Source organism: Bubalus bubalis, chromosome 11 (genome assembly GCF_019923935.1).
Source record: "Bubalus bubalis isolate 160015118507 breed Murrah chromosome 11, NDDB_SH_1, whole genome shotgun sequence".
NCBI lineage: Eukaryota > Metazoa > Chordata > Mammalia > Artiodactyla > Bovidae > Bubalus > Bubalus bubalis.
This window is the reverse complement of record NC_059167.1, coordinates 81,589,417-81,607,170: the sequence shown is the minus strand read 5'-3', so window position 1 is coordinate 81,607,170 and position 17,754 is coordinate 81,589,417. Positions and strand designations below refer to the sequence as shown.

General features: G+C 57.2%; 2 protein-coding genes across 6 annotated transcripts in view; one reads left to right on the top strand and one right to left on the bottom strand.

Moving 5' to 3' along the window:
* The window catches only part of THTPA (thiamine triphosphatase), a 42,281-nt gene that overhangs the window by 15,954 nt on the left and 8,573 nt on the right, over nt 1-17,754 (bottom strand). The window lies entirely within an intron of this gene.
* Nucleotides 1-17,754, top strand: part of ZFHX2 (zinc finger homeobox 2) — a 30,522-nt gene that overhangs the window by 9,082 nt on the left and 3,686 nt on the right. For 2 of the 5 annotated variants that reach the window (XM_006065740.3, XM_006065742.3), the window contains exons 2-9: nt 6,055-8,147; nt 8,339-8,856; nt 9,419-9,662; nt 11,082-11,156; nt 11,594-11,652; nt 13,163-13,363; nt 13,706-13,832; nt 14,240-17,704. In XM_006065740.3, coding sequence (XP_006065802.3) covers nt 6,104-8,147; nt 8,339-8,856; nt 9,419-9,662; nt 11,082-11,156; nt 11,594-11,652; nt 13,163-13,363; nt 13,706-13,832; nt 14,240-17,704 — 6,733 coding nt within the window. In that variant the 5' untranslated portion in view covers nt 6,055-6,103. Of the gene's footprint in view, nt 1-3,044; nt 3,373-3,623; nt 3,778-6,054; nt 8,148-8,338; nt 8,857-9,418; nt 9,663-11,081; nt 11,157-11,593; nt 11,653-13,162; nt 13,364-13,705; nt 13,833-14,239; nt 17,705-17,754 lie in introns of those variants that run through there. The other 3 variants (XM_044925324.1, XM_006065745.3, XM_006065744.3) reach the window with 3 other exon arrangements.

Sequence of the window (17,754 nt, the reverse complement as noted above, 5' to 3'; positions counted from 1 at the left end):
AAGCTGGGAGGTCTTGAGGAGACTCGGATTGCAGTATTTACCTGTGCAGATCAAGACCCAACTCCCTGCCCCTTCCCTACCGCTCCCTCCCTTTTCCCTCCCTCCTCTTATCTGCCTTGGCTGTCCCTTTCTTCACTCTCTCTGATACTCCTTTCCCTGCCTGCCTCAATCCCTGCCATTCTTATTTTCTCTCTTGGACAAAACTTCTCTTGCACAAAGTAAGCACTCCCTAAATGTTGGGGTGCCAGGGAGAGATCTAAAAGAGATAGGTAGAATTAAAATGGAGGAATAGGAATACCTTTTTTGTTGTTTTCTTTTTAAATATAGAAGGTGAGCTTTAGAGACAGAGGCAGTGATAATTTTAATGCAGGGAGAAGACATAATAGTTTTGATCCAAGTGCGAACCTGGGCAGAGCTTCCAGTCTCTGGTTCGGGATAATGGGGTGTATCTAGACCCAGCCATCAAGAGGGCCTGTGAGAAATGAACAGTGCTGCTGGGCAGACTAGATTGAAATCCTACTCAACAAAGAATTGCCCTCAGTTAAAGGGCAGAGATGAGAGGAAGAGGCCAGGTCAAGAAGGGGCAAGACCAAAGAAAGCATTGGCCTAGCTGTACACATCTTGCCCAGCTCTTCGTGGAGAGGTGGGGTGGAATGGGGGGCAGTGCAGGGAAAGCCAGAGAGAAGGAAAGGAACTGACCTGATGGACACCAGTATGGGCACTTTTCACATGTTACCTGCACTAGTCTTCACAAAAGCCAGGATAGGACAGCTGTGTGATCCTGCAGATGCACTGGAGAGACCCATGCTCAGCAAAGGACACGAAGCCAGCTCTGAACCCTTCTGTGTGAGCACTCTAGAGGGCCAGGGAGTTTCCAAGTGAGGAAACAGACTGGATAAGTAACTTTCCAAGGCTGCACGACTGGTGAGTGGGGACAGCCAGGACTGAACCTGGGTCTGCATGAATCCTTAGCCCATGTTCTTCCACTGCCTTAGAAAAGAAATCTCATCTGGTTAGAATTTATTTGCTGTTGGTACCAACTGATCCCCCTAATGTGGGCTCACAGACTCCCATCTTCCCCTTCCCTCTGTGGCTGCCTCTTGAAAGCAACAGGTTGAAACCAAAAGGAGAGAAAGGCAGGACAAAGTGAGTGTGGAGGGGGCAGCTTGGAGTCAGGGGTTTCAGAGAAGGAAAGGAAAGTTCCCCAAAACAGGCTCCAAGGAAAGAGAATAGATGGAACAATTGAAAAGTCGGCAAACAAGTCTAGAGGGCTCTGACTGGAAATCACTGTATGCAAATTGTAAGCAAATATGTCTGGTGCCCTCTGGCTGACTTTGCTGGGAAAGACTTTGCCCTGCCAGTGGGTTTGAAGAAAAGTGAGAGGAGGCTTTGTTTTTAAAAGGAGGGGAGCTGGGTGGAGAAAGCCACTGTATCACCAAGCAGGTGTCCCCTCCTCAGTGATGTTCCCTTTGTAGCCACTAGGGAGCACTCCTGTTGCTTTCCCCCTCCAGCTGTCCCCAAGATGGGAGGGGGCTCCAGCTCCAGAGCAAGCGCCCCTGGCCAGCCTGGCCCCACGCCCCTTGGTGAGGGGCACATTCTTTCCTCAGGCCTCACTTCTTTGGTCCTTCCTTTGCCCTTGTCCCTTTGGCTCCTTAATTCTCAAGATTCTGAAGTCTGTTCTGCCAAGTGTGGTCTCAGAGACCCGCTTTGCAGTTTTCCGCTTCACATCCAAGCCTTTCTGTCACTCTCGTAACATCTTCAGTAGCTCTCAGGTCCTACAGGCTGTACTGAAGATTCCTGGAAGTTCCCTGGCTTCTTCCTGTTCTAAGTACAGTGTATCTGCCCCCCTGAACAGCGAGGGCATATGTCTAGCTCTTTATAGGGTGCTTCTCGGCCCTCCTCCCGTTGAGGAATATCTGTTCAGAGATTCTCGTGATGGGGCAGCTAGCAGCGCCACCCCCCCACCCGGCTATGAAATTTGAAAGCAGCCCTCCATCCTTTCCTGCTCACCTTGAGGAACAGCCAGGGAGTGGGGTCTGCACCGAGGAAGAGAGAGGCAATACCAAAACCAATCTCTTCTGTCTCCCACAGCTTCCTCTCCATCTTCCCCTCTCTCCCCACCCTGAGAGGGAAGGAAGCGTTAGGGAAGGAGATGGAATGGAGGGGCAGCGAGGGAGCTCTGGAGACTGAGGGCCATTTTGGAGCTGGAAGATTCATCTCCGGGGATGACTACACCCTCAGAACTCTCCACCCTCCCTTGGCTCCAGGCCTGCCTCCTCCCATCCCCCTCGGTGGCAGCAGCCTTGTAATTTAAAGCTCTCTCTGTCGCCTCTAATGTGATCCTCTCGTTTTATTGACTCTCTCTGCCGTCTGTGGCGCCCCTTCACATCAATCTCTGCTCTAATCACACTGCCGCCACCGCCTGCTCTGTCTCCCCTAACCCCTCTCCTCAGGGCCCCCGGCCCTCGCCTCTACCCAGGTCCTTCCTTTTGACTGCCCCCACTTCCACCCTGCACCTGATTTGCCCTCTTCCTCCTTCCGTCCTCCACACACAGGAATGCCAAGACCTTTGAGGGCTTGCCTTCTCCCTAGCCCCACAGCTAAGATGTACCCTGAGGGAGAGGAGAGGCTCTTAAGGAAAGCCTGGAACCACAGCAGGGATGTCCGTGGTCTGAGGGAGAACAGGACTCTGGTCCTGGGGGTGGTGAGTAGGGACCTGTTATGTGGTTCCATGCTACGGTCCATGGGCTCGCAGAGAGTTGGACACGACTTAGAGACTGAACAACATCTCCAGAAGGAGGTGAAAACTGAGGTCAAGATAGGCAGGGCAAAGAAAGGGTCACAGATTCAGAGCGGGGCAGAAGAAAGGATTGAGGCGGAGGAAAATGGAAGGAGGGGAAAAAGTGAAAAAAAATAATTGCTGCAGTTAAAGGTTTGTAATAAATAGTGGGTGATGGGAGAAGCACAGAGAAGAAGGTGGGGGTGCGGAGATGCACTGAGGCAGAGATAAATTTGCAATTGAAATTCTTTCCTGTTGAGGAGGAGGGGGAGGTGGGGAAGAGATTTGCAATTTTAAACAGCTGCAGACCTACCCTCCCTCCACTGATCCAGGTCTCACCCACTAGCTAGCCCAAAGCTAAGCTCCTTTAGTTTCTAGCTAGGAATGAGCTGTCTTTCTTCTGGGAAGTAGAAGCTTGGAGAGAGGATTTGGGGCTTAGGCCCTCGTAGCCCTCCTCTGCAGTGTGATATAGAGTTTGTGAGTCTGGGGCTAGGGAGAAGTTGCTGATGGACGTGAGGTGGGCCAGCAGGGACACGGCACCCACCATGTTCAGCCCTCAGCGTCTTTTGCCAAGCCTCAGCTTTTCCTAGCAGGTGAGCCCCCATTATGGGGGTGACAGTGGAATATCAGGCCCTCCAGTCCAGCACATGTATCCCCCACATCCCCCTGCTCCCCAACAATTCCATAGGAGGAATGCCTGTATCCCACAAATTCAGGGCCTCTGCTTTCTGGTTATCTAAGATAACACCCCCCACCACCTTCCAATTCCTTTACTTCCCTGTTAGCTCTCCAGCACCCCCAACCCCCCATCCTTGGCCCAGGTGCTGATTTGAATTTTCATTAGCATGCGGAGCCAGCCCCACGCGGAGCTCCTTAATGGCTCCTACTCTGACTTCACGCCTGGCTGGTCCCCCAGGAGGAGGAGGAAAGTGGGAATGGAGGCTTCCAGGCTGACTGGGGCCAGATGGAGGACCCATTCCAAATCAAGGAATCTGAAGGTGAGGGTAAGACGTGGTCCAAGCAGGGAGAAGCCCCAGCAGCCCCACCACTTTCTGGAAACACTCTGGCCTGAGCACTAAAGGTTTAATCATTAGGGACCTGCTGATATTACAAACTGAAGAGGAGTTAGGACACATGGGACACTGAAAGAGGTATGGGAAGGTGAGGCGTGGGAAACTGGTGAGTTAGAGGTGGGGAACCAAGATTAAAAAGTTTGGGAGCAGCATGCAGGGCTGCGTAGTTTTAATCAGCTGGAGGGAGCTCAGGAATCCTGGTTTCTAGACTTGGAGGCTCATTTTGCCCGTACTCTGTCTGAGGGCCAGTCCCAGTAGAGGGTGGAGCCCAGGCCACAGCTTTGGGGTCTAGCTCTGCGCCCCACCAGTCCTTTTCTAGTTTCACTTTGGAATTTCGTGACAGTCAGCAGCTCATTCAGCCTCTCTTTCTTGGTCACCCATAAAAGAAGGTTGCAGTGCGGGGACCATAGTATATGTACCTTGACAGCTTAATATTATTACTGTTACTTTTTTTGTTTTAATCTCTGGGGAGGATGATTATCTCAGACAAGCGTTTGTCTTTCAACTGGCCAAGAAGCTCCCACCTGTGACCAGAGATGGATCTGGAAGGCATCTGAGAGTAGCATGGGGTCTGTGGGCCAGAGGAAATTCACTGTGGCCTCTCTGGCAAGAGGATCTTGACTTAGGGAAATTACCTCTTCGGGGTGTAGAAAATCTGAGGGTCTTTTCCAGAGTTCATCTACTCAACAGATACGTATGGATATGTGGCAGGCATCTTTCTTGGTACCCATGATGGAACAATCAATAAAGCAGAGTTTCTGCTCTCATGGAATTTAGTTTCTAGAAGGGAAAAATAAAGAAACCAGGAAATATCAGGTAGTGATAGATCTCTGGAGAAAACATACCCCCCAGGCTGTGTTAGCGTCTGTAGAGAGGGGAGGCCTGTTGGAAGAGGCGCTGTTAAGCAGACATGACAAGGAGCCGCTGGGCAGAGACTGGGGGAAGAGCACTGCAGGCAGAGCCAACAGCTCCGGCCGCTGCTAAGGTGGGATGAGCTTGCTGTGTTTGAGGAACGAAGAGCGTCAGTGGGCTGGCGCTGGCCAGCCAGGTGGGGTGGAGAGTATTAAAGATGTGCGGGAAGTAGGCAGATGCCAGATCAAACAGGCCTTTTTGTAGATCAGGGAGTGGAGTTTGGGTTTTATTCACTTTGCAGTGAGAAATCACTGATGGGTTCTAAGAATATAGTATGGTTTACATTTTGAAAGGTGATTATAATGTCTGAATTTTGCTTTCAAACAATACAGGGAAAGGGGAAGTGCCTGATGATACAGATGAAACAAGACTGGCCCCGAGTTAACAAGACCCTAATGTATAGCACAGGGAACTATATTCAGTATCCTGTGATAAACCATAAAGGAAGAGAATATAAAAGAATGTATATATGTATATAGCTGGGTAACTTTGCTGTATATCAGAGATTGACTCAACATTATAAATCAACTATATTTCAGTTAAAAAACAAAAAACAGGGACTTCCCTGGTGGTCCAGTGGCTAAGACTGTGCACTCCCAATGCAGGGGGCCCAGCTTCGATCCCTGGTCAGGGAACTAGATCCTGCATGCAGCAGCTAAGAGCTGATGCAGCCAAATAAATTAATTAATTTAAAAAAACCCACATTGGCCCAAGTTTGAAGACTGTTGAAGCTGGGTGATCAGTAAAAACAAAGGGATTCCTTATATTTGGTCTATCTTTATGTTTGGCATTTTTCATAATTAAGAATTAAATAATTAAATGAAAGGTCATTCTGAGTGGAAGGAGGGGCTGTAGTGGAAATGGAGGCCAACGTGGAGTCTCTTGCACTAGTTTAGGAAAGAGACAGTTGTGGCTTTGGCCAAGGTGGTGCTCGTGGGGAGGATGAATGGAGGACTGAGCTCACTTGAGAGGTTACTGTCGAATGGCCTGCCTGTGGGCAGGGGTGAGAGGAAACTTTGGGTTTTTAGCATAAGCAACCAGATAAATGTGCTACCAATTTTTGAGATAGGAGAGATGGAGATGAACAAGTTCTGGGCAGAAGTAGAGTTCTGACTTTGGACATGTTGAGTCTGAAGTCTGTTAGACACTAATGAAGCTTCAGGTTGGCAATGGGTACTTGAATGGTGCCGAGGGAAGTGGGTGGGCCTGGAGTATCGGGAGAATCAGCCGCCTGGCTGAGTGTCTCTCCTGCCACCTCACTGCTCCGCTCTCTCCATGTCTCCCCCACAGGGTCCTGGCTGTCACGCTGAAATGAACCCCCAGCTCTCCTCCGTCTGCCATGGCCACCCTTAACCTGTCCTCTGTCACTGGCACCACACCCTCCCCTGGACATGATGCCCCGTCCCTGCCTCTGGACACCTCCTCCCCCAGCACCCCTTCTGATCCTGTCACCAAAGATCCCCCTGATGCCCCCTCCCCCTCTGAGAGCATGAGGTCCTCGGAGGCAGGGGGGCAGCCCCTGGAGTCAGGCTGTGGCCTTGTCCCACCAAAGGAGATAGGGGAGCCCCAGGAGGAGCCTGGCTGTGGTGGCTTCCCACCAAAGGACCTGGGGGTGGACGAGGACAAGGAGCAGGAGGAGGAGGAGGGAGAGCTCCCTCCTGTGGACCTGAGTGACCACTTATTCTTCACAACTGGAGGTGAGGCCTGCCTAGTGGCCAAGCTGTTCCCGGGAGGTGACAGTGAGCTCCCATTACCAAAGGGCTTCCCCTGGGGTGAGGCAGGCGTCAAGCAAGAGTCCAGCCTGCCCCTCCTTGCCCACCTGCCCCCTGTACACCTCACTGCCCTTCACGTCCAACATGGCTTTGACCCAATCCAAGGCTTTAGCTCTTCTGACCAAATTCTGTCCCACGATACCTCAGCGCCATCTCCGGCCACCTGTGAGGGAAGGGACGGAGCCTTCTGGAGCTACCAGCTGGCTCCAAACCCACCCGGAGATCCCAAAGATGGCCCCACGGGGAGCAGGGGAGGAGACCCCAGGGCACTCTTCTGGCTGTGCCTCCTGTGCCGCCTGGGGTTCAGCAGGCCCCAGGCCTTTGTGGGTCACACACGGTCTCACGGGGCGAAGCTAACCGCTGCTCAGCACCAGGGCCTGCTAGGCAACCCAGCCGTGCTCCAGGAGGGGGACGAGGCCTGCATGGCCCTGCTGAGCTTCCTGGAACCAAAACCGCCTGCTCGCCCTTTAGAGAGACCCCTTGACAACAGCAGCACCGTGAACGCGGAAGCCAATGCAGCCCAGACCAAGAACGGGCCCCCTGCGGCAGAAGCCCAGGCGCCTGTCCCGCCCATGGAAGAAGTCACGGCCCTTAGCCCACCCTCTCCCGAGACCACTCCAGCCACCTGGGACCCCAGCCCAACCCAAGCCAAAGAATCACCAACACTGGCAGGCGAGGCGGGGCCAGACTGGTTCCCCGAGGGGCATGAGGAAGATGGCGGGCTCTGCCCCCCACTCAACCAAAGCTCACCCGCCTCCAAGGAGGGGGGCACTCTCCCTGCCCTGGGGGGCTCCCCTGAAGACCCTGGCGACCCGACCCAGCCCTATCGCCTGGCCGATGACTACAGCCTGGCCCCGTCAGCCTTCCAGGGCCTCAGCCTGTCCAGCCACATGTCTCTGCTGCACTCACGCAACTCTTGCAAGACGCTCAAGTGTCCCAAGTGCAACTGGCACTACAAGTACCAGCAGACCCTGGATGTGCACATGCGGGAGAAGCACCCTGAGAGCAACAGTCACTGCAGCTACTGTACTGCAGGGGGCGCACACCCCCGCCTCGCCCGGGGAGAGAGCTACAACTGCGGCTACAAGCCCTACCGCTGCGAGGTCTGCAACTACTCCACCACCACCAAGGGCAACCTCAGCATCCACATGCAGTCTGACAAGCACCTGGCCAACCTGCAGGGCTTCCAGGCTGGGCCCGGAGGCCAGGGGAGCCCCCAGGAAGCCGTGGTCCCGACCCCTGCAGGGGACAAGGAGCCCAAGACCAAGTCATCGTGGCAGTGCAAGGTGTGCAGCTACGAGACCAACATCTCCCGCAACCTGCGCATCCACATGACCTCTGAGAAGCACCTGCAGAACGTCCTCATGCTCCACCAGGGGCTGCCGCTGGGCCTGCCGCCCGGGCTGGTGGGGCCCAGCCCCCCTCCCCAGGCGGGGGCTGCCCCTGCCACCCCCCCTGACCTCTTTCAGTACTTTGGACCGCAGGCCCTAGGGCAGCCTCAGGCTCCCTTGCCTGGCCCCGGGCTGAGGCCAGACAAGCCCCTGGAAGCCCAGCTGCTTCTCAATGGCTTCCACCACCTCGGAGCGCCTGCCCGCAAGTTCCCTGCACCTGGTAAGCTTCCTGGGTGCTCTCCTCTTTTCCCTTCCCCAGAGCCAAACTTGGTTCCCTGCTTTCTCCTGAGGGCCAGCACCCCCGCCCTTACTTAATGCCAGCTCCCTCAGCACCCACCCCTCCATTGCCACACAGCAAGCTAATCCTGCCCCATTCCTTCCCAGGGTCACTAACCTGTCTCTGTTCCCTAGCCCCTGGAAGCCCTTCCCCAGACACCCACCTGCCTCAAAGTCAGCTCCTGGGAGCCTTGTCTGACGGGCTGCCCACCTCGCCGCCCCCAGACGACAGCCCGTCCCTGAAGGTGTTCCGCTGCCTGGTGTGCCAGGCCTTCAGCACAGACAGCCTGGAGCTGCTGCTCTACCACTGCAGCATGGGCCGGAGCCTCCCGGAGGCCGAGTGGAAGGAGGTGGCCGGTGACACCCACCGCTGCAAGCTCTGCTGCTATGGCACCCAGCTCAAGGCCAACTTCCAACTCCACCTCAAGACCGACAAACATGCTCAGAAGTACCAGCTGGCAGCCCACCTGAGGGAGGGGGGTGGGGCCATGGGCACCCCCTCTCCAGTGCCTCTGGGAGATGGGGCTCCTTATGGCTCTGTCCCCACCTTGCACCTGCGCTGCAACATCTGTGACTTTGAGTCCAACAGCAAGGAGAAGATGCAGCTGCATGCCCGGGGGGCAGCCCACGAAGAGAACAGCCAGATCTATAAGGTGAGAGTGGGACAGGAAGGTCTGGAATCCGAAGGACACTGTGCAGAGCCTGGGGGAGAGAGAGGAGGAAAAGGGAACTGGGATGGAATGAGGAGATGCAGAGTGAGAAAGTGATAAAAACCCAGGGGAGCGGAATTGGAGAAGAAAGGCTCGGGCACCAGGGTGAAAGCTATTTGGAGTCAGATGTGGAGAAAGAGAACAAGGATGGTGGATTGTGACCAGGTGACTCCAGTACTTTATTCAGCTTTTCTGGTGTTTGGGACTAGGGAGGAGGGTTCTCATGTCTGCTCAGTCCATCTCGTCACCGGAAGTTCAAGAAGACAGAACCGATTCTATTTGTACAACTAGGAGGAAATCCAGGATTGGTGGGAGGAAGAAAGGGAGGCGGAGGAGCAAAAGCAGTCACAGTAAGGGGACCAAAGGAAAGAAAAGGGCTCAAGAGGGAGGAAGGGACGTGGGGGTGCTGCTGCTGGTCAGGCTCCCCTGGGGGAAGCAAAGGAGCCCCCTGGACTTGGGGGCATCCGTCCTTCTGGGCCTGAGCAGCCTCTTTCTGTGCTTTCAGTTGCTGCTGGAGATGGAGGGGACCGCGACCGCGGGGCCGGAACTGGGGCTGTTCCGCTGCCTGCTGTGTGCCTGGGAGACGCCCTCCCGCCTCGCGGTGCTGCAGCACCTGCGGGCACCTGCCCACCGCGACGCCCAGGCCCAGCGGCGCCTGCAGCTGCTACAGAGCGGCCCCGCGGCTGACGAGGGGCTCCCGGCTCTTCAGAGCATCCTGAGCTTCAGCCATGGGCAGCTCCGGCCTCACGGTAAGGAAGAGGGGACAGGAGAGGAAGGGAAGGGCAGCCCGGGCGGGAGCGGGGGGCCCAGGAGAGAGTGGCGCAGGGATGAGAAACGGGTCTGTGTGCAGTCCAGAGCAAGTGGAAAGGTGCCGTGAAGGGTGCTGAAACTGGCTTTCAGGAACACTGGGGCAGCCGAGGGAAGTGGGGACAAGAGGCTATTGGAGGAGAAGGAAGAGAAGAGCAGAGATTTTGCGGGGTGGAGAAATAGAGCAGGGAGGGAGGTGAGAAGGAACCACCCAGTGAGTCTTGAGTAGTGACCTGTGTGCTGGCAGTGCTGGCGGGGTTGAGGGTGGGGGGGGGTGGCAGGAGCTGGTTGGAAAGGAGGAGGGAGAAGAACAGAAAAACAATAGACAGCTTTGGGCTGGGCCAGGACTTGTCAGAAGGAGGTGGGAGCCAGGGGTATGGCCCGAAGGCAGCAGGATGGGATGCTCTTGATGAGCTCCCCAGCCTCCTCCTGTCTCCGAGGAGCTCTTCAGCCCCAAGGCTGAGCTTAAGGGCCCCCCTTAGGCAGCTGAGGTTGTACCAGAGAGACTGGGAACAGCCTGCCAGGTACCACTGATCCAGGCAGTGCAGAAGAGCCTGAAAGGGACTATGAGATGTGGGCACAGGCGTCTGGGCTTTGCAGGGGCCGGCGGTGGGTGAGGGTGAGGGCACAGGCAGCATTGACTGGTGCTAATTGAATTGCCAATACGCTGGCTGGAGTTAAGTGCCGGAGGGGCCCAGATCAATAGCTAACGATTCTGGCGCAGGGCTGAATGGAGTTAAGGAACTTTAACACTTTAATTAGGCCGCCACCGAAAATAAATTCCTACACATCTGTCAATTCTTGCTTGAGTGGTAATCTCCTTTCCCAGCCAGACCTGCCGCCTCCTACTCACCACAGCTGCTTCCCTTCAACCTCACCTCCCCACTTTGGTGCCTCTCACTACATTTCTGGGCTCCCTTGCTCCCAGGATCAGTCAAGACAGGGAGCTGAGTTTGGTCTTGTTCCTGTCTACTGCTGGGCTTGTTCCCTCGTCTTTAAGTGTCCAGGCTAGACTCACAAAGATTTCTTGGGCCCTGCAGAAGGAAATGGCAATCCACTCCAGTATTCTTGCTTGGGAAATCCCATGGACAGAGGAGTCTGGCAAGCAACAGTTCAAGGGGGTCACAAAAGAATAGGCTACAACTTAGCGACTAAAACAACAGTAACCAGTCTTAACACTGTAATTTTGCCCCTCATTCTCTGTATTTCTTTTCGGCAGCTTTTTGTCTTCTCCTGCCTACTGATTTATCTACCCATTTTCTCCTTCATTGCCTGGCCGCTTGTCCTGCTTCCTCTGCCCTTTTTCTTCCCTTCTGTAGTGCTTCATCCTTTTAAATTGACTCTCCCTTCATCCTACACAGGGAAGACTCCTGTCACCCTCTTAGCTGGGCCACCCACCCCTGAGAAAGATGCCCAGAATAAGACAGAACAGTTGGGTGAGTTGCTCATCTGGTCCATTTTTCCCTCCATCCCTTGTCTTCCTCACCACCCCCCAACACCCGCCCCACAATTCTCATACATTCTGAGGTGCTCATGGAACCTCTTGGTAATCCAGACACCCAGCAAGGCCTCCTGTCCAGAAGGAGCTACCATGATCAAAAGAAATGGCTCATCAGAGGGAAGGGAGGCAGAGCCACAGAGAGCTGGGTGCTTCCGCCCTCTGGCCATCCCACCAGCCTGGGGTCAGCCCTGCCAAGCCCTGCTCCCTGCATGAGTGCAGTTCTGTAGTTTTCTGCTCTTTCGCCCTTTCTCCAGGGCCCACCCTCTACCTTGCAAGCCCTGCGCTACACATCAGACCATCTTAAGGGCCCGGGGTCTGTGAAAGGAAGAGGGAGGGCTGTCACAGTCTCTGAATCTCTCTTTTCATCTTCAGTTTCTGAAGAGGCAGAGAACAAGACTGGCCCTCCTGGAGACAGTGCCAACCAGACCACGGTCAGAAATGGGGTAACGGGGAAGAGCTGGGGGGGCTCTGATTTTACTGAGATCTGCTCACACTCTAAAGGCTGAACTGTAGATCTTTACAGACAAGGGATTTCAGACCAAAGGTAGACTTAATTTTGTCATGCTTGTGACTCATGTCACTCTGAATACAGTTCTGCACCTAGGTCTGGTTACAGATGTGAGCACAGTTGACCCTGAGGGGTGGAGCACAAGGGAGATAACAAACAGGAAGCGATGGTGGGAATTTGAGGGAAAGGTGACAAAAGAAACTGTATTGAGGGGAGGAAAGACTGGAAGTAGATGGAGGGAGGAAAGAAAGAAATGAAAAGAGAAAGGCAAAAATAAAACATTAGCTGCTGCCCAGTTCTTTATTTCTGTTGGGAGCAGAAAGATGAGACGTGAAGTTCACCTCCTTGAGAGCCCTGGGTGGCGCTGCCCTGGCACCTCCTTCCTTGGGCAGAGGAACTAACCCATTGACCCAGGTGAGCCGGACAGCAAGCTCTGCCAGTCTGGATGCCTACCTAGGCAGGACCCAAGGGTAATTTAGGTTGACTCTGGGGGGATCCCCAGCCTCTGGTCCTGAGGTGCCACCCCTGCCTCCCAGCTCTCCAAACTGGACCGCACACCCCGTGTGTGTTACGACTGCAGACACTGCAGTAACGGCGTATGTCCTCAGCTCCCTTGCATCCTGACTTCGAGATGTCCGCTCCCAGGCCTGAGTGCATTAGGCTGAGCATCTGGATACCCTTCCATTCTGGCCATTCCCTCCCTCACCTGCGGTCCTGGACCAATGGCACTGGCAAGGGGAGGAAGTGAGCCAGGAAGACAGAAATGCAGGCTGGAGATCAGGCAGTCAGGTGACGAAGGCGGAAGCAGAGGGGCCTCCCCGCCCCACCCTCTGGAGGTGTGGGCAGGAATGTGCCAGCCAAGCCAGGCCAGAATTCTCCTGGGCCACTGGGGGAGCTGTCGTGTTTGTTTACATTAAAAAGGAAAGGGGAGAAAAAGGCAGGCGGAGAATGTGGGAGCTGCTGAGTCTCTGAGGGAGAATGAGGCGGCTTCTGAGCAGACAGGTAGGGAGCCCCGCTCCTCAGAGAGGCAGAGCGGGCAGGGAGCCTGTGGGGTCCAGGAAGTGCCAGAGGGAAAGGGGGCCATTTCACGGAGGAGATACAGGCAGGGCAGGGGCAGGTAAGAAAAGAAAACTAAACCAGAGGGGTAGGGACAGGGCCCTGTGTCGGCTGGAGACCTGAGCAGGCAGCAGAGACAGGGAGCAAGAGGAACCGGAATGAAGGAGACCGGAGCGGAGGGCAGGCTGAGGAAGGCAGGCGAGAGCAGTTCTGCCTGGGCCTTTGTTCCCGTCGGAGAAAAGCGAGGGCGGAGTCAGCTTTCAGGACTGGGGCTCCTCCTCCATCAGGAGTGGGGGGACCCAGCCACATCCACAAACCCCAGGGCCCAGAGGTGGTGGGGCCCTCCCATCCCTGACACCCCGCCCGTGTGCCCCCAGGCATTCTGCTGCCCATTCTGCAGCTTCCTGAGCCCGGAGTCCGAGCAGGTGAGGGCTCACGCGCTCTCCCAGCACGCGGTGCAGCCCACGTTCCGGTGCCCGCTATGCCAGGAGCAGCTGGTGGGCCGGTCTGCCCTGCACTTCCACCTCAGCCACCTCCACAACGTGGTGCCCGAGTGTGTGGAGAGGCTGCTGCTCGTGGTGAGTCCAGGGGGCGGGGGCCAGCAGCTGTGTGGCTGGGAGTGTGTGCTGAAGGAAGTGGCTCTGTGGGGATCTGACAGGAGTTGAGAGCTGGAGGCAACCTGGGGGCTGAACCTGTCCAGCAGCCTCTGCTCGCTGGGGAGGAAGCACCACTGAGGCGTACGAGGAGTTGGCTTCCACTGCAGGCACGACTGAGGCTGTAGGACAGTAGAGGCCGCAGCCAGGGGTTAGGTGGGAAATTAGAGGAGCCCAGAGCTAGGCTGGGCACGACCAGGTGTGGAGCCGGGGGTTCTGGAGTAGAGGGCCAGTGGGGGGACGTCACTGACCTGTCTTCCATCTCAGGCCACAACTGTAGAGATGACCTTGACGACCAAAGTGCTGCCCGGGCCTGCTCTAAGCCCTCTGGGGGATGGCCCAGAGCCCCCCTCTCCCGCACCTGAGCCTGTGCCCAGCAGAGCCCAAGCCGCAGGTAAGGATTGGATGGCAGATCTCCCAAGGTGGCAGGAAAGGGGACCTGGGGTCCTTGAACGAAGTAGATCTGAAGACAACTGAGGCAAGGACCATGTGTGCTAAGACCCTTCAGTCGTGTCCAACTCTCTGTGACCCCGTGGACTGTAGCCCGCCGGGCTCCTCTGTCCATGGGGATTCTCCAGGCAAGACTACTGGAGTGGGTTGCCATGCCCTCCTCCAGAGGATCTTCCCAACCCAGGGACTGAACCCACGTCTCTTATGTTTCCTGCACTAGCAGGTGGGTTCTTTACCACTAGCGCCACCTGGGAAGCCCGAAGCTAGGAGGAGTTACCCTAGATGTTAAGTGGGTGGGGTCTGACTCAGAAATGGTTCCCTTCTCACTGCAACCCCTTCTCTCTCCCCTAGAAGGCCCTCACCTGACCCCAGAAGCCAGTTCCGATCCTCTTCCCGAGCCTCCCCCACCCTCAGTCGAGGCCCCAGACAAGCCCACGGGAAGCCCTGACCAGCCCCCATCTCCAGCCCAGTCTCCAGCCCCTCGTCCTGATGCCCAAGCTGAGGAAGTAGCGCCTCCACCTGCCATGGCTGAGGAGGAAGAGGGGGCTGGTGGGGAGCCCCGCCCTGCAGAGCCTGCTCCGGCTGACTCTCGGCATCCTCTGACCTATCGGAAGACCACCAACTTTGCCCTGGACAAGTTCCTCGACCCTGCTCGGCCCTACAAGTGCACTGTGTGTAAGGAGTCCTTCACGCAGAAGAACATTCTCCTGGTCCATTATAACTCGGTCTCCCACCTGCACAAGATGAAGAAGGCCGCCATTGACCCCTCTGGCCCAGCACGAGAAGCTGGCACCACGCCTGCCACTGCTGCCGCCACAGACAAGCCCTTCAAGTGCACAGTCTGCCGGGTCTCCTACAACCAGAGCTCCACCCTGGAGATCCACATGCGCTCCGTCCTGCACCAAACTCGCTCCAGGGGAGCCAAGACCGATGCCAAGGCCGAGGGGCCAGAGCGAGGCCCAGAAGAGCCCAAGGAAGGCGAGACTGAGGGGGAGGCAGGCCCTGAGAAGAAAGGCCCTGAGCCTGGTGGCTTCCTATCTGGACTGCCCTTCCTGTCCCCTCCCCCACCTCCCTTGGACCTGCACCGATTCCCAGCCCCACTCTTCACCCCCCCAGTCCTGCCCCCCTTCCCTCTCATGCCCGAGTCACTGCTTAAGCTCCAGCAGCAGCAGCTGCTCCTGCCCTTCTACCTCCACGACCTCAAGGTAGGGCCCAAGCTAGCACTGGCTGGGCCTGCACCCCTGCTGTCCCTGCCGGCGGCCGCCCCTCCTCCCCCACCCCCGCCTCCGAAGGCTGAGCTGGCCGAGCAAGAGTGGGAGCGGCCCCCTACAACAGAAGAGGGGGCTGAGGCAGGGCCCCCCTCACCCCTGCACCCAACGCCCAACGAGGCCGCCCGCACCGCAGCCAAAGCCCTTCTAGAAAACTTCGGGTTTGAGCTGGTGATCCAGTACAACGAAGGAAAGCAGACTGGGCCCCCACCCCCGACCCCGCCCCCCCCAGAGGCCCTGGGGGGCGGGGACAAGTTGGCCTGCAGGGCCTGTGGGAAACTCTTCTCCAATATGCTTATCCTCAAGACTCACGAGGAGCACGTGCACCGCCGCTTTCTGCCCTTCGAGGCCCTGAGCCGATACGCTGCTCAGTTTCGAAAGAGCTATGATAGCCTCTACCCGCCCCCTGCAGAGTCCCCCAAACCACCTGATGGGCCCCTGGATTCCCCTGCTCCCCAACTGGGCCCACCTTTCCTGATCCCAGAGCCTGAGGTAGGGGGGGCCCGTCCTCCTGAGGAGCGAGGTCGGGCTGGAGGACGCTGGCCCCCAGAGGAGGATGAAAGCGCCAGAGGGAATCTTCCTCCCCTGGTGCCTGCAGGCCGCCGCTTCTCCAGAACCAAGTTCACAGAGTTTCAGACCCAAGCCCTGCAGTCTTTCTTTGAGACCAGCGCCTACCCCAAGGACGGCGAGGTGGAGCGGCTCGCAAGCCTCTTGGGCCTGGCTAGCCGCGTGGTGGTGGTATGGTTCCAGAACGCCCGCCAGAAAGCTCGTAAAAATGCCAGCGATGGTGGGCCTGCGCCCAGTGGAGGAGGCACCGGGGGAGCCTCCGGCTGCAGGCGCTGCCATGCGACCTTCTCTTGTGTTTTTGACTTGGTGCGGCACCTCAAGAAATGCTATGACGACCAGCCTGCTGACGAGGAGGAGGAAGAGGCAGAAAGAGGGGAAGAAGAGGAAGAGGCAGAGGATGATGCAGAGGAGGAACAGGGCCCGGAGCCCCCAGCAGGGCCTGAGGGCCCACCACCAGAACCCCCAGACAGGGAGGAGCTGGGCCAGGCAGAGGCCACAAAGCCAGAGGGCAAAGAGCCCGAAGGCAGGGCCCCTCCCTCGCCTTCCCCAGTCCATACCTGTGACCAGTGCACCCTGTCTTTCCCCAACCAGGACCTCCTGGCCAACCACCGCCGGCTCCACTTCCTGTCACCTGTGCAGCCCAGCGCTGCCCCCCACCTCCTAGACCTGCCCATGCTTGTGTTTGGGGAACGAAACCCCCTGGTGGCAGGCACTCCGCCAGTGCCACCCCTCAAACGGAAGCACGAGGACGGTAGCCTGTCCCCAACGGGCAGTGAACCAGGGGTGGGTGGGGAGGGCGAGCCCCCCAGGGATAAGCGCCTGCGTACCACCATCCTGCCCGAGCAGCTGGAGATCCTGTACCGCTGGTACATGCAGGACTCCAATCCCACACGCAAGATGCTCGACTGCATCTCTGAGGAGGTGGGGCTCAAGAAGCGAGTGGTGCAGGTCTGGTTCCAGAACACCAGGGCCCGGGAGCGGAAGGGCCAGTTTCGAAGCACCCCTGGGGGAGTGCCCAATCCGGCAGTCAAGCCCCCCATTACACCCAGCCCTGCACCCTTCCCCAAGTTCAACCTCTTGCTGGGCAAAGCAGATGATGGGGCTGGGAGGGAGGCCCCTAAGAGGGATGCACCTGCTCTTCCCTACCCCACGGTCACCCCGGCTGCTGGGCCCCTGCCTTTCCTGCCACCTGGGAAAGAGCCCCCCACTCTGACACCAGAGCCACCTCTACCTCTCCCAGCTCCCCCTCCACCCTGTGAGGACGAGGGCCCGGAGGAGCCATCAAAAGCTTCTCCAGAGAGTGAGGCCTGCAGTCCATCAGCAGGGGATTTAAGTGATTCGTCAGCTTCCAGTCTGGCCGAACCAGAGTCCCCTGGGGCTGGAGGGGCCAGTGGGGGCCCAGGAGGTGGAGGTGGAGTTCCAGATGGGATGGGGCAGCGGCGCTATAGGACCCAGATGAGCAGCCTGCAGCTGAAGATCATGAAAGCCTGCTATGAAGCCTACCGCACCCCAACCATGCAGGAGTGCGAGGTGCTGGGTGAGGAGATCGGGCTGCCCAAGAGAGTCATCCAGGTCTGGTTCCAGAATGCTCGTGCCAAGGAGAAGAAGGCCAAGCTCCAAGGGGCAGCAGTTGGTGGGGCTGGGGGCAGCAGTGAGAGCCCCTTGGCAGCCCAGCGCACTGACTGCCCCTACTGTGACGTCAAATATGACTTCTATGTCTCCTGCCGAGGCCATCTCTTTTCCCGCCAGCACCTGGCCAAGCTTAAGGAGGCAGTCCGAGCCCAGCTGAAGAGTGAAAGCAAGTGTTACGACTTGGCACCGGCACCTGAGGCACCCCCGGCTCCCAAGGCTCCGCCCGCCACTGCACCTGCCTCTGTGCCCCTCGGGGCTGCCCCGGCCCTGCCTCGCCTGGCCCCGGTCCTCTTGTCTGGCCCAACTCTGGCCCAGCCCCCACTGGGCAGCCTAGCTCCTTTCAGTTCAGGTGAGTGAGAGCTTGGGAGGAGCTGGGATTCAGAGGGCATCTCCCTCTAA